Source organism: Ochlerotatus camptorhynchus, unplaced genomic scaffold (genome assembly GCF_037179485.1).
Source record: "Ochlerotatus camptorhynchus isolate MF236.1 unplaced genomic scaffold, CSIRO-AGI_Acam_v1.1 ptg000498l, whole genome shotgun sequence".
In the NCBI taxonomy this organism is placed as follows: Eukaryota; Metazoa; Arthropoda; class Insecta; order Diptera; family Culicidae; genus Ochlerotatus; species Ochlerotatus camptorhynchus.
Window position 1 is genome coordinate 268,015 of NW_027040983.1, and position 12,843 is coordinate 280,857.

At 43.6% G+C, this 12,843-nt stretch overlaps 1 protein-coding gene across 2 annotated transcripts in view; it reads left to right on the top strand.

Annotated features, from left to right (window-relative positions):
• Positions 1 to 12,843, top strand: part of LOC135712628 (zinc finger C2HC domain-containing protein 1C) — a 175,256-nt gene that overhangs the window by 5,527 nt on the left and 156,886 nt on the right. For both annotated transcript variants that reach the window (XM_065235581.1, XM_065235582.1), the window contains exon 2: positions 1,877 to 2,164. In XM_065235581.1, coding sequence (XP_065091653.1) covers positions 2,090 to 2,164 — 75 coding nt within the window. In that variant the 5' untranslated portion in view covers positions 1,877 to 2,089. The remainder of the gene's footprint in view (positions 1 to 1,876; positions 2,165 to 12,843) is intronic.

Genomic DNA, 12,843 nt, shown 5'->3' on the forward strand with positions numbered 1-12,843 from the left:
TTTGAACGAAATTTTCGTACACACATTGTGAAGACTTCGAACCGCAGTCGCAGTTCCAAATTCAAGATCCAGCAAAGGTGCTGCTGTCTTAGAAATTACCCATTTAACCTTCGGCTTCATCGCTTTCAGTTTTGTGCTTAATTAAAATACCTAAACCGCGATAATTTCCAAAATTCCGGGAGAAAACGGAAAAATTGCTGATCGAGATTTGCTGGCCACCATGAAGATGATTTGAAGATTTGGATGAATTTATGCCCCTTGGGTAGAATGCGGATCCTTTCCGTTTTTGGCAACATGAGATTTCTGTCTGTTTTTGCAATAAAATGCAATAAAACATGCAAATACGATGTTTAAACCAATCACTTAGATGAGTGGATGTTTTTAATGGTGAATAAATATGAAAAAAATGTGTAAATAAAATTAAAAGAACCTTTTTTGGAACTTAAACGTACCAATTACAAAGGTAAAAAAATATTGAATTAAACCGAAGACAACAAATTAAGAAGACTGGCAACTCTTCCATTTAATCATACGAACGCTGTGAGACAGGTACAACCGCGTCATCTGCCGCTGAAAGGTAAACGTTCGAACGAATTTGATAGCTAAGATTACATCCTCAGAAGAGAGGTTTGTGTATTTGCTCATCTTTCTATGCGTAGCTTCCACCTTCACTCAAGCGTAGCGCTATTGCATCTGCCGCTTGGATTCTGGAAAAGTTGCCAGTCTTCTTGATATGATGTCTTCGATTAAACACAAACCTGGGAGATGGCAGCATTGCATGTAGCCTGTTATTGGCTTTTCCGCTCAGGGGTGTCATACAGCGTAGTCTGCCTGTGTACATGTTTTGTCTACGACATTCTTGTACCCGTGCATAACTGACATCACATTTGCTGTTGTATTGAAAAGTAAAAGAATAAAAGAGATGGAAGATTTTACTCACCATACCAGTTGATATTTATGATGCATTGACTGTTTTGGCACGGCGACGCACGCTACCAACGAATTTTACCAATACGTTTAAAAGGTGATGATTTAGGAATACACGAAGAAGAAGCAAAACCAAATCGAGTGATGCCAAACAAAAAAAACTGCTCCCATAAAAGCCAGCCAAAAAAACAAATCGCGCACTCCCTAAACAGCCTGCAGAAGGTCACCGCCACGGCTGCTCGCAGTGATCTAATCTCCGCCACCACCACACCGACCGCACGAACCGATCCAAATTCAAAAATCTTCCCTTATTCGTCCAAACCTCTCGTATCTTTGCGGACGGTTGATGTGATTACTAACTGCGGCCTACTATGCCACCCAAAACCAAAACTAGTAGGTCATCGTTCGCCCAAGCACTCGAGTCCGGAGCGTTCCCCTTTTTCGGCCTCGCTCGCAGAACAGGTCCCGCCAACCGGGGGCATCAGCAACGGATTCCCCCACGCGTCTAATGTCACTTTGTCTCAGTTATATTGGAAACTCGCCCCCGTTCATCGCCGTCGTCGAGCGGCGAAAACTACCCGTTTTCGCGTTGTTAATATTTTATTGGTTTACTCATACTTACTTTTTTTGCCAAGCGAAACTAAACCCATAAAACCGAATCCGTTCCATTCCGTCGTCGTCGTCGTCGTCCGTGGATGAGTCATTTTAATGGTCGCGCGCACAGTTGAAAAAAGTTTCGTCCAGCTCATGAAAATGCCATTTATCAACATGTAAACAAACTGATTTAGGCGTGTATTTTTATGATCAATAATTGGAGGAAGCGTTCGATCCTATGCAAGGAAGCGATCTCGGTCGGTTTGACGCAGTGTCGACGCCCCGTGAAGTACCAGAGTGAAGTGAACTGCCATCGAGAAAATTGATTAATGAAGAAGCAAAATTCCTCTTTCAGCCATAGTTGACAGCTAGTAAATGCAAATGATCGATTATTGATTGCAGTGAGTGCAGAATTATATATTTTCGATCAGTGAGTTGTCCGTTGTGGTGAATAAGTGTTGGGCAGTGCTAGAATCAAGGTGAAAGATCGACGACGCAGTGTGTGCAGCAGCGCGCAGTCAACAAACGACAGTTTTTTCCCCTCTTTCTGCAACAACCCGAGCCCGATATGGCAACACAAGGCCCGACGGCGACGACCGGAGCCACCCCCGCCGTAATGACATCAAGGCTTACTCAGATGCAGGTAAGTGCTGATCTTGTGGAGGCCTACACGCGCGCGTACAGTTCCTTGTAATAATAAGTAGTGCGGATCCGGAGTTCCTACTCAATTGACAAACCAGGTTCAATAATTTAAAAAGTCCTCACCAGCTTCTAGCGGCCAGTTCTCGTGAATCGGTTAGCGAAAGCTTCCCCCTACCTGATGGCAAACTGGGTTTACACAGGTGAGCTCCGATTCACGAGAAAAAGGTCGCACGAAGCTGATGAGGTCTTTTCAATTGTTGATCTGGAAATGGCGACGAGCTGTCAAAACTTGCGATTGCAATGTTTTAAACTTTTTTACAGCTTTCCTTGTTTGTTTCCTCCATCTGCAATTCGTACATTAATGTGATTATTGAGATGACGCGTGCGGGTACAGTGAGTCATACAAAGTCAAAGTTTTGAAACGGAGAAATCGACGGACGAGCGCGTGGCTTCGTTCTCATCCCCTGCTTCTCCGCCATTTCACCGACCGCGCCGCTTGGCATGCACTGCGCTGCCAGCCAGGAAATGATTTATGTGTCACTGTGAGGACGAAAGGAAAAAAAATTCAATGAATGAATGGCGAGGGATTGTGTCATCATCGCCAGCGCTTGTGGCTGCCGACAATGATGGCGGGAATGAGGGAAGGACGGACAAACTTTCGGTGAAGTTATTGGAGTTTCTGTATTATGGATAGGTGGAAAGTTTTTCGCTTTTATGAGGTGGAATTGATATGAATATCACCCAAATGGAATGTCACAAACTTTGGGGATTTATCACTTTTTTGCGCGCACGGGAAGATGGATTTGTGTATTCCCTGGTGGAGGGATACATTTGCGTAAACATTGGGTTAAATTTCATACGATACCATAAAGAGAGTGATTTATTTCCATCTGACAACAAGGACGTTTGTTTGTTTCGAGCTACGAATTCGATTTACTTTGCTGAGTTCCTTTTGGCATTCAATGAAGTACAGTATCCCTCGCTAATCCTGTTCTCGTTAATCCTACGACTCAATTATAGAACTTGTTTTACATTGTTAGGTTGGTAACACTGGTTTGTATGGATTTGACAGTCGGATTATCGGATTAATTTCTTTACGGAATATACGAAGCGTTCAGCGAACTTTCAAAAGGATCAGGAAAGATCCGAAACCTGCAAGATAGTCCACAACATTGAGGATGTTCCGAGAACTTCAGTACAGTTTTATAAACTTAAAAACATTTCCGTGAACTTAGATGAAAATCAGAAAATCAGACGACAGTTCCAAGAATTTCAGTTCAGAATTCCAAGAAAATTCTGGAACTCTATAAGACCTTCAAGAACCTTTAGAATGCTTCAGGCAAGTTCAACAATCTTAAGGAAAGTTCAGAGAGCTTCGGGAAAGTTCTGAGTATTACATGAATGTTCCAAAAACTTCAGGAATTTTTTATGAACTTCAGATCCGTTCAATTATCTTCATAATAATTGCAGAAACTTTACAGACATTCCAACAATAAAGTCCAACTAACTTTTAAAAAGTTAAGAGCAGTGCTATAAATTCTCAAAATCAATTCAACATTTTTGATTAAAATGAGAAAAGCAGCTACACGCTATCAAAAGGGACCTCCTTCAAATGGGTGATATCAGTTGCTTAGTCATTTGACGAAGGCATGGATCACTCTCATTTGAGAAACGCTTGATATCATTCAATTGAGTGTAACCTACACATAAACGGAGCTCAGGTCGACATTCCGGCGAAAAACCTAAGCCAACCCAAAACCAACCTGACTTCTACCAAACCCCGACCTGATTTTGACCCGACATAAATCCAAAATTGATTCGAAAACAACACGACATTGGGCCAACATCGACCTTAAATTTGCCTTACATTGATCCAACATTGGGTCGACTTGTCTGTTCGGGACCATTTTGCTGGGATTCTTCCATACACCACTGTCGTATATCAAATGATAGTGAGTGACTCAATTGACAGTGACTATGAGCTTCGAATGAGAAAGGGGCTCTTCAAAATATGGTCATGTGAGAATTCGTTTTCACAGAATTGATTGAATGGTTGTATTGGTTCATCTTCAATCGAATGATATGAAAATTAACAGCACTGGTTAAGAGTCCCATGAACGTCAGAAAACAGACGGGTACTTAAATGAAGTTGCAAGAACTTTAGAAAATATATAAACTTTATGTTAGTTCCATTAACATCAGAAAAATTTCAGAGAATTTCATGGAAATTCCAATAATATAAAGAAAGATCCGAAAACATTCAGAAGGTACCGTATGCGTGATAATGTTAGCACCATTGAGCAATGTCAAAATTAAAAAAAAAATCAAAAATTTCGTTTTTGAATTTTTTTTTTTTGTTTATTCAAAGGGGGATGTTTCTCAGATCTTAAACTATGTTAATCATCGATCGAGTTTCCACTTGCTACAATTACGGCCTCCACACGCTTCCGGAATGCACGGCAGGTTCTAATAATGTAGTCAGGATCCATTTCTCTCCAGGTACGGGTCAATGTTTGTCTGAGGCTTGCTGTACTCGGGTGGCATTTAGAACAGGCCTTGACCTTCATGACGCGCCATATTGAGTAATCCAGCGGATTAAGATCGGGGCTGGATGGCGACTACATATCCTTCGCCCAGGACGGAAGATGTTCCTGCAACCACTTCTGAGTGCGGTTCGAGGTGTGGTGGTTGTTGAAATACAACATTTGGCTTCGGACCGTACTGTTCTTTGATCCATGCAAGAACATACTTACTTAAAATCCCGATGTAGACCTCTGTGTTGACCTTGTCGCCTTCTGTAATGAACACCGGGTCAATGTTTTTGCCATCGGAAGCCACCAATCCAAACACCACAACGTTAGCAGGATGCTTGGTCAGATACACGTTCTTGTGCTCGTCGGCCACGTCTTTTACCGGAAGAGAACTAATATACCGGGCGGTTCTGGAATTTGATACGGGATCGACGGTAAACATGCTCTCGTCGGTGAACAGGATTACCGGATTTTTTCGCTTAAGGAAGTTCAAAATTTTCTTGCATCGTTCGACTCGTAGCTCCCGGATGCGGTTGGTAATCATATGAGTTTTTTTCCGTGCCCTCGACTTCGCCCCGCAATCTTCCTTTACGATCTTCCGTGCCGTAAAGTCACTGATCCCGTGTTCCTTTGCCATTTTCCTTATTGAACGCACTGGATTCACCCGAATGTTTCTTTTGATAGCAGCGATAACCCTCGGAACCCGAGCTGACCTCGGACGACCTGTGGCCATCTTCGCGGATTGTTTCATGGTTATCAGGAAAATAATGGGAACATTTTCAGGTGAATTTTGAGTAATTTAGAGCAGTTCCATTAGATTTTGGAAAATAGTGAAATTAATGACAGTCTAGAGAGTTGGAGTTTTGGAGAATGGAAGGGAATACCGAGTAAGGACAATTTTGTTAAATTTCGGCAGTACAGGGGATTTTCAAGAACTTCGGTATTTTCTGAGGGATAAAATCTCTAATGGGGAAGTAAAGCCGTTGGTCCCCGATCCATGAGTTGATGGGTCGATAGGTAGGGCCCAGGTGTGGGAGCTGCCTTCCTGGCGTCGGTAGCATTGGTACTCAGTACAGAAAACAAATCAAGGTGAAAAAGGCGGTTCCATCAGTTTTTAAGAAGTTCTTGGAACTTCAAGTATATCCAGAGAGCTTCAGAAAAGTCAAGAAAATTTTAGAGAAGTTCAGACAACGTGAGTAAAATGTTAGAAACATTAAAGAAGTTCCATCAACTTTTGGGAAGATAATCTAGAGATTAATAGGGGAGCTCAGAGATCTTAAGACTGTCACAATAACTTCAGGCACATCCAGACCTTCGGGCATGTTTAAAGATCTGTGAACGTTAGTTTCAATGATTCAGGACAACACAATGAACGTCAGCTAAATTTTGAGAACCTTTAAAAAGCTCCAGGAAATTCCAGAGAACTGCTGAAAATTTTAGGAAACCAGAGACATATTTCGGGAATTTCACAGAAGTTTAGAGATTTTTCTGGACAGTTTAAAGATATTTAGGATATTTTCATATTTCAACGCAGTATCAAGAACTACAGGATGGCTTCGAGAACAATAAATTCAGCCAAATCCAGGAACTTTATTGAAGAATCAAAATGACGACTGACTCGCAGATGGCGAGTGGGTGAAAATGGTAATGACGTTTTGATATCTGTCAAATAACAAGTTTTTTTTTAGTAAGGGAAATGGCTCTAATGTTGGCCTATGGATCTTAGATTGGGCCCATCGCTAAAAATCTGCTATTTATCAATTTTATCTAGTTAAACGCGTCATTGGGACGTTACTAATATTTTTGGACGCTAATGAAAATTTATTTTTTTATCCTTTGATTTGTTTTCCGTGCTGAGCACCAATGCTTTCGACGCCAGAGAGGCAGCTGCCACACCTGGACCCTACCTATCGACCCATCAACTCATGAACCGGGGACCAACGGCTAGAGATGTTATGCCTCAGAACATCCCGGTGGCGCTGACTGGGATTGAACCCAGGCCTGCTGTGGTGAGAGGTAATCACACTTACCACTACACCACCGGCGCCGCTATTGTAAATTTAGTCGATTGCTGAATTTATGTATGGGCCCAAATTAGGGGCATTTTAGCATTTTAGGCCGACATTACATCCATTTCCCCTACATCATCATTTTTTGGATCTGAAAACTAGGTGTCGCCATACCAGTTTTGGCTTTGCGTTGATTTGCCAATAGAAGTAGCAAGGGAATTTCCGAAAATCTCATCAAAACTCTATGGAATATTCCGATAATTTCAGGAATGTTTTAAAAATGTGCGGAGTCTTCATTCAATCAATTTCCATGAATATCAGTACAATTAATGAAACGCTAGAGAAGTTCCGAGTATAACTTGAAAAATTAGGAGACGTAAGAGAAAATTCGTGAGCTTCTTGAAAATTTGGAAGCTTTAGGGTAGTTTAGAGATTTTAATGGAAGGTTTTGTTTTTCCTTAATTTATTTTCCGTCGATCCAGTTCCAGTTATGCTAGGTACTATTGAGGCCATTAACACTTGTTAGAAAACCTCTACTGATACATGCAATCGATTTCCGGCCTCTACACGTCGTTCCCGTTCAGAAAATACCTATATTGTAAGGTATTTGATTGATTTTCACAAACCGGAAGTCGCCACCTTAGATTCCAAAAAGGCGTCAACCATCGATTTCCGGCCTCTACACGTCGTTCCCGTTCAGAAAATACCTATATTGTAAGGTATTTGATTGATTTTCACAAACCGGAAGTCGCCATCTAGATTTCAAAAGGGTGTCAATAATCGATTTCCGACCTCTACACGTCGTTACTTACCTTACCAATCAGGCTAAGGCCTTGTTGTCCTCTGCTGTCCGAAGAAGTCGTCTCCACTCTACTCGATTCATGGCCACAGTTCGCCAGCCTCGTAGTCTGCGAAGGGTCCGCAGGTCCCCTTCTACTTGGTCGATCCACCTTGCCCGCTGCGCGCCTCTTCTTCTTGTTCCTGTTGGGTCGCTTTCTAGAACCATTTTCACTGGGTCGTCGTGCGGCATTCTTACGACGTGCCCAGCCCACCGTAGTCGCCCAATTTTTGCGATGTGGACGATGGATGGTTCTCCCAGCAGCTGGTGCATTTCGTGGTTCATTCGCCTCCTCCACGTTCCGTAAATGGTACGCAACACCTTCCTTTTGAAAACACCAAGGGCGCGTTGGTCCTCCACGAGCATAGTCCAGGTCTCGTGGCCGTAAAGGACCACCGGTCTAATCAGCGTCTTGTAGACAGTCAACTTCGTGCGGCGGCGAATTTTATTTGACCGGAGCGTCCTCCGGAGTCCAAAGTAGGCACGCTTCCCTGCCATAATGCGTCTTTGAATTTCTCTGCTGGTATCATTTTGGGCGGTCACCAGTGAGCCCAAATACACGAACTCATTGACCACCTCCAATGCGTCACCGTCAATCTGAACTCGGGGTGGGAGGCTAACATTGTCTTCCCTAGAACCTCTTCCTTTCATGTATTTTGTCTTTGATGCGTTGATGGCAAGTCCAATCCGTCTAGCTTCAGCCTTCAGTCTGATGTACGTTTCCGCCATCATCTCAAAGTTCCGTGCCATAATGTCAATGTCATCGGCGAAGCCAAGGAGCTGGATGGACTTCCTGAATATCGTGCCACTCGTGTCTATCCCAGCTCTTCTGATCACACTTTCTAACGCGATGTTGAACAGCAGACACGAAAGTCCATCACCCTGCCGTAACCCCCTTCGAGATTCAAAGGGACTCGAGAGTGTCCCCGATACTCGAACAACGCACGTCACTCGATCCATCGTCGCCTTGACCAATCGCGTCAGTTTATCCGGAAATCCGTACTCGTGCATAATCTGCCATAGCTGATCTCGATCGATTGTGTCGTATGCGGATTTGAAATCGATGAACAAATGATGTGTGGGCACGTTGTATTCGCGGCATTTCTGCAGAACCTGCCGAATCGCGAAAATTTGGTCCGTGGTAGCGCGGGCACCCATGAATCCCGCCTGGTATTGCCCCACGAACTCTCTTGCATATGGTGACAGACGGCGGCATAGAATTTGGGAGAGTACCTTGTAGGCGGCGCTCAGCAGTGTGATCGCGCGGTAGTTGCAGCAATCCAACTTGTCGCCCTTTTTGTAGATTGGGCATACGACACCTTCCATCCACTCCTCCGGTAATATCTCCTCCTCCCAAATCTTGGCAATTACCCAGTGCAGCGCTCTAGCTAGTGCTTCACCACCGTATTTTAATAGCTCACTTGGTAGTTGATCTCTACCAGTTGCTTTGTTGTTCTTCAGCCGACCGATCTCCTCCTCAACTTCTTGAAGATCAGGGGCTGGTAGCCTGTCGTCTTCTGCGCGTGCTCCAAGGTCTGTTGCCATGCCACCTTCGTTTTCTGCTACTTCACCGTTGAGGTGCTCGTCATAGTACTGCTTCCACCTCTCAATCACCTCACACTCGTTCGTGAGAAAGTTACCGTCCAAGTCCTTGAACATATCGGCTTGCGGCATGTAGCCTTTGCGCGAACTATTTAACTTCTCGTAGAACTTCCGTGTGTCGTTTACGCGGTACAGATTTTCCATCGCCTCGCGATCTCGGTCTTCCTGCTGACGCTTCTTCCTTCGGAAAACCGAGTTTTGTCTGTTCCGTGCTTGTCTGTATCGCTCCACATTCAATCTCGTGTGGTGTTGCAGCATTCTCGCCCGTGCTGCATTCTTCTCCTCTACTAACAGTTTGCATTCGCCGTCAAACCAGTCATTTCTTCGGTCCGGGATTGCAGCACCTAGTGCCGCTGCAGCAGTACTACCTATGGCTGAACGGATGTCCCTCCAGCCATCTTCAAGAGAAGCTGCGCCAAGATGCTCTTCCGTGGGTAGTGCAACTTCCAGCTGCTGCGCGTAGTCCTGGGCAACTCCGGCGTCCCGTAGTTGCTCAATGTTGGGTCGCGGCGTTCGACTTCGACGTGTGTTATGCACCGTCGAGAGTTTTGAGCGCATGCATACTGCAACTAGGTAATGGTCCGAATCTATGTTCGCACTGCGGTACGCGCGGACGTTGATAATGTCGGAGAAGAATTTCCCGTCGATTAGAACGTGATCGATTTGGTTTTCTGTGTGTTGGTCAGGTGATCTCCAGGTGGCTTTGTGGATATTCTTGCGAGGGAAAAAGGTACTTCGAACTACCATACCCCGAGAGGCTACAAAGTTCACGCATCGTTGGCCGTTGTCGTTCGATACGGCATGCAGGCTGTTTGGCCCGATTGCCGGTCTATACATTGCCTCCCGTCCTACCTGAGCTTTCATGTCGCCGATGACTATTTTGACGTCCCGTTGCGAACAGCCGTCGTACACCTGCTCCAGCTGCGCATTGAACACTTCTTTTTCATCGTCGGGTCTCCCTTCGTGTGGGCAGTGAACGTTGATGATGCTGCAGTTGAAGACACGGCCCTTAATCCTCAACTTGCACATTCTCGCGTTGATCGGCTGCCAACCAATCACGCGTTGGCGCATCTTACCCAGTACTTGGTGGTGCCACAGCTCTGGTAGAAAGTAGCCGCGCTCGATGCCCGCTTTTCCATACCTTTTGTCCCGTCCAGCAAAGTTCCTGCAGTACTACGACTTCGAAGTTGCGTGGTTGAAGTTCGTCATAGATTAACCTATCGCAACCCGGGAAGCCGAGCGATTTTCAGTTCCATGTTCCGAGTTTCCAATCGTAGTCCTTATTTCGTCGCGTAGGTCTGTGCCGATTGTTCCGATCCGTATTTCTTTCTTCGGTATTTGCAACTTTGTTTTTTTTTTCAGGGTGGCTTGTTGGGCCTGCCCCAACCCCCTGTCTCGCCGGGGGACCATCAGCCGCTCCTAACATGGAGAACAGACGCCGTTTTGAGCCGCACCTCCATGGTGAACAGACGCTCGGGTTTAGTGAAGCATTTCCTCTATCACCGTACTATGGTTACCGCGCCAGTGTCCGCGTCGCACCTCTTCACTTTGCTATTGCCGGACTGGCAACATTGCCCAGGCTACGCCACCCAGCTGTGTCCATGTTTCCGCTGGTAGTCTTTTGTTATCATATGACTCGAGGAGGCATGAAGTAGGAACTTGTGAGGACCAGGGCTAGGTATTCCGCTCCTTCCAGGTTGTCAACTCACCATTTTGTAACCCACACGTCGTTCCCGGTCAGAAAATACCTATATTGTAAGGTATTTGATAGTTTTTCACAAACCGGAAGTCGCCATCTTGGATTCAAAAATGGCGTCGTTCCTGTCCCGAAAATATGTGCCCATATTGTCCGGTGAAGCCACTTGAAGAACACTTTGTTTTATTTTTTTTTGGTTTTTGGCCAAGTCCATTCCTCAGAAAACACTCAGAATTCGTTGGCTTTTCAACCGCGTTATTTGAAACATCGTCGTGAAGAAAACCGCGTTATTTGAAAACATCCTTGTTATTTCGAAAATCGTCGTAATAAAAACCGTTTTTTTTTAATTTTTCACTCAAAATTACTAGAAAAATTTATCGTGCATATTTTTCCTGGAAAAAAATTATTTTTCTCTAGACGTCATTTCAATCAGAAGTGACGTTTTCGTGTTACAATTTATTGAAAAATGTTAAAAACACCATTTAAAAAAATGCGAAATCTTCTTCTTTCCTTTATTTAACGTCGGTCTCTGTTCCGCAATCTAGTGCCAATCACCGACGGACATCGATTGCCATCCATTGACGGCAATCGAATGTGCAGGAAGACAGCTTCCACACCTGCGTAGGTTATCGCACCCACTCAACACACATGGGCCGGGACCAACGGATTTAAAAATATAAAACCCAAAACAAACAATTATGTAAAGTTTCATACCCTTCGGAGAAGGTCAAGTTTTATCGATTCGTCATTTGGCTTAGAACAGCTATATTTTTTTAAAAACGGAAAATTTGCTATTAATTGAACAGGAAAACCGATGGAAATTCACTTGCCACCCTGGAAATGGCAAGCCTTATATTTACCAAACTAGATAATAGGTTATAAAGTGTTCCTTATCGCAGACCCGTGTTTTTTTTTTATTTTGCCATTAGGGCGACCATTTCCATGATAGGGTGGCCCAAAATATCGTTTTTTTTTCAGATATGACCTAATTCTAAAGAAAAAATATAATGATATTGAAAAGTTGGGATTTTGCATTAAAAAACATTGATTGTATTTGTTTTTTTATGGTGTTCATGGTTTGAAGACAAAGTCGCAATATGTTTTTATATTTTTCCTTGAAAATTTCGTCTTTGAGTTATATTTTTTTTAAGTTTGGAGTTTTTAATATCATAATGTTTTTCCTGAAAAGTATTTTTAATTACCTTTTATTTGATATTTTGACCTTTGAAATCGACTAAGTGGTTACAAAGTCATTTAAAAAAAAAATTAGAAAAAATCGATTATTTTGGAACACCCTAACATGGAAATGGTCACCCTAATGACAAAATAAAAAAAAATGGGTCTAATATTTTGCGATAAGGAACAAAACTACCAATTTTTAAGAAATTCTGAGAACCACCTATATCGCTAAGTAAAAGTATGGTCGTCTGTCAAAAGTTTGTTCCAATCGAACCGTCAAAATGCACTGCTTTGCTCGATTGGTGACAGTCGAGCTTTAATAGGTAACGGTTTTATTTAAATCAAATCCAACACCCAAACGGCTTGATTCAATCAAGAAGAGACGATCTAAAAAATGCTAAAGAACTTCCCAACCAGCATTTCACTAACTCACTCACACTGTGTTGACGGGGTTCCGAATTCCATCGCTTCGTTCTGACTTCGAATAACAAATGATGCAATGCAATCATCACCAAAATAAGCTTGCTCGCTCCTCCATATTAGCACAATTTCCAACCGATCGAACGGTCTTTGCCCGCCCCAAGTTGGCAATGATTTAGCAGAAGCGCGATTCTATCTCCCCTTTGATGCGAGATTTAAACAAACACTCCCGAGTCGCCTCCGGATTGATTGAGTTGGCGAGCTGCGAGAACGATGATGAGCAAGATCTTTACCTTTGGCATTAATTATCACGCCCACTTGGAGCCGAATATGGGGTTCGATTTAAGCATTTCCGCATTTTCTCAACGATGCTGAACGACTGAACGATGCTACTTCGATCCCAAT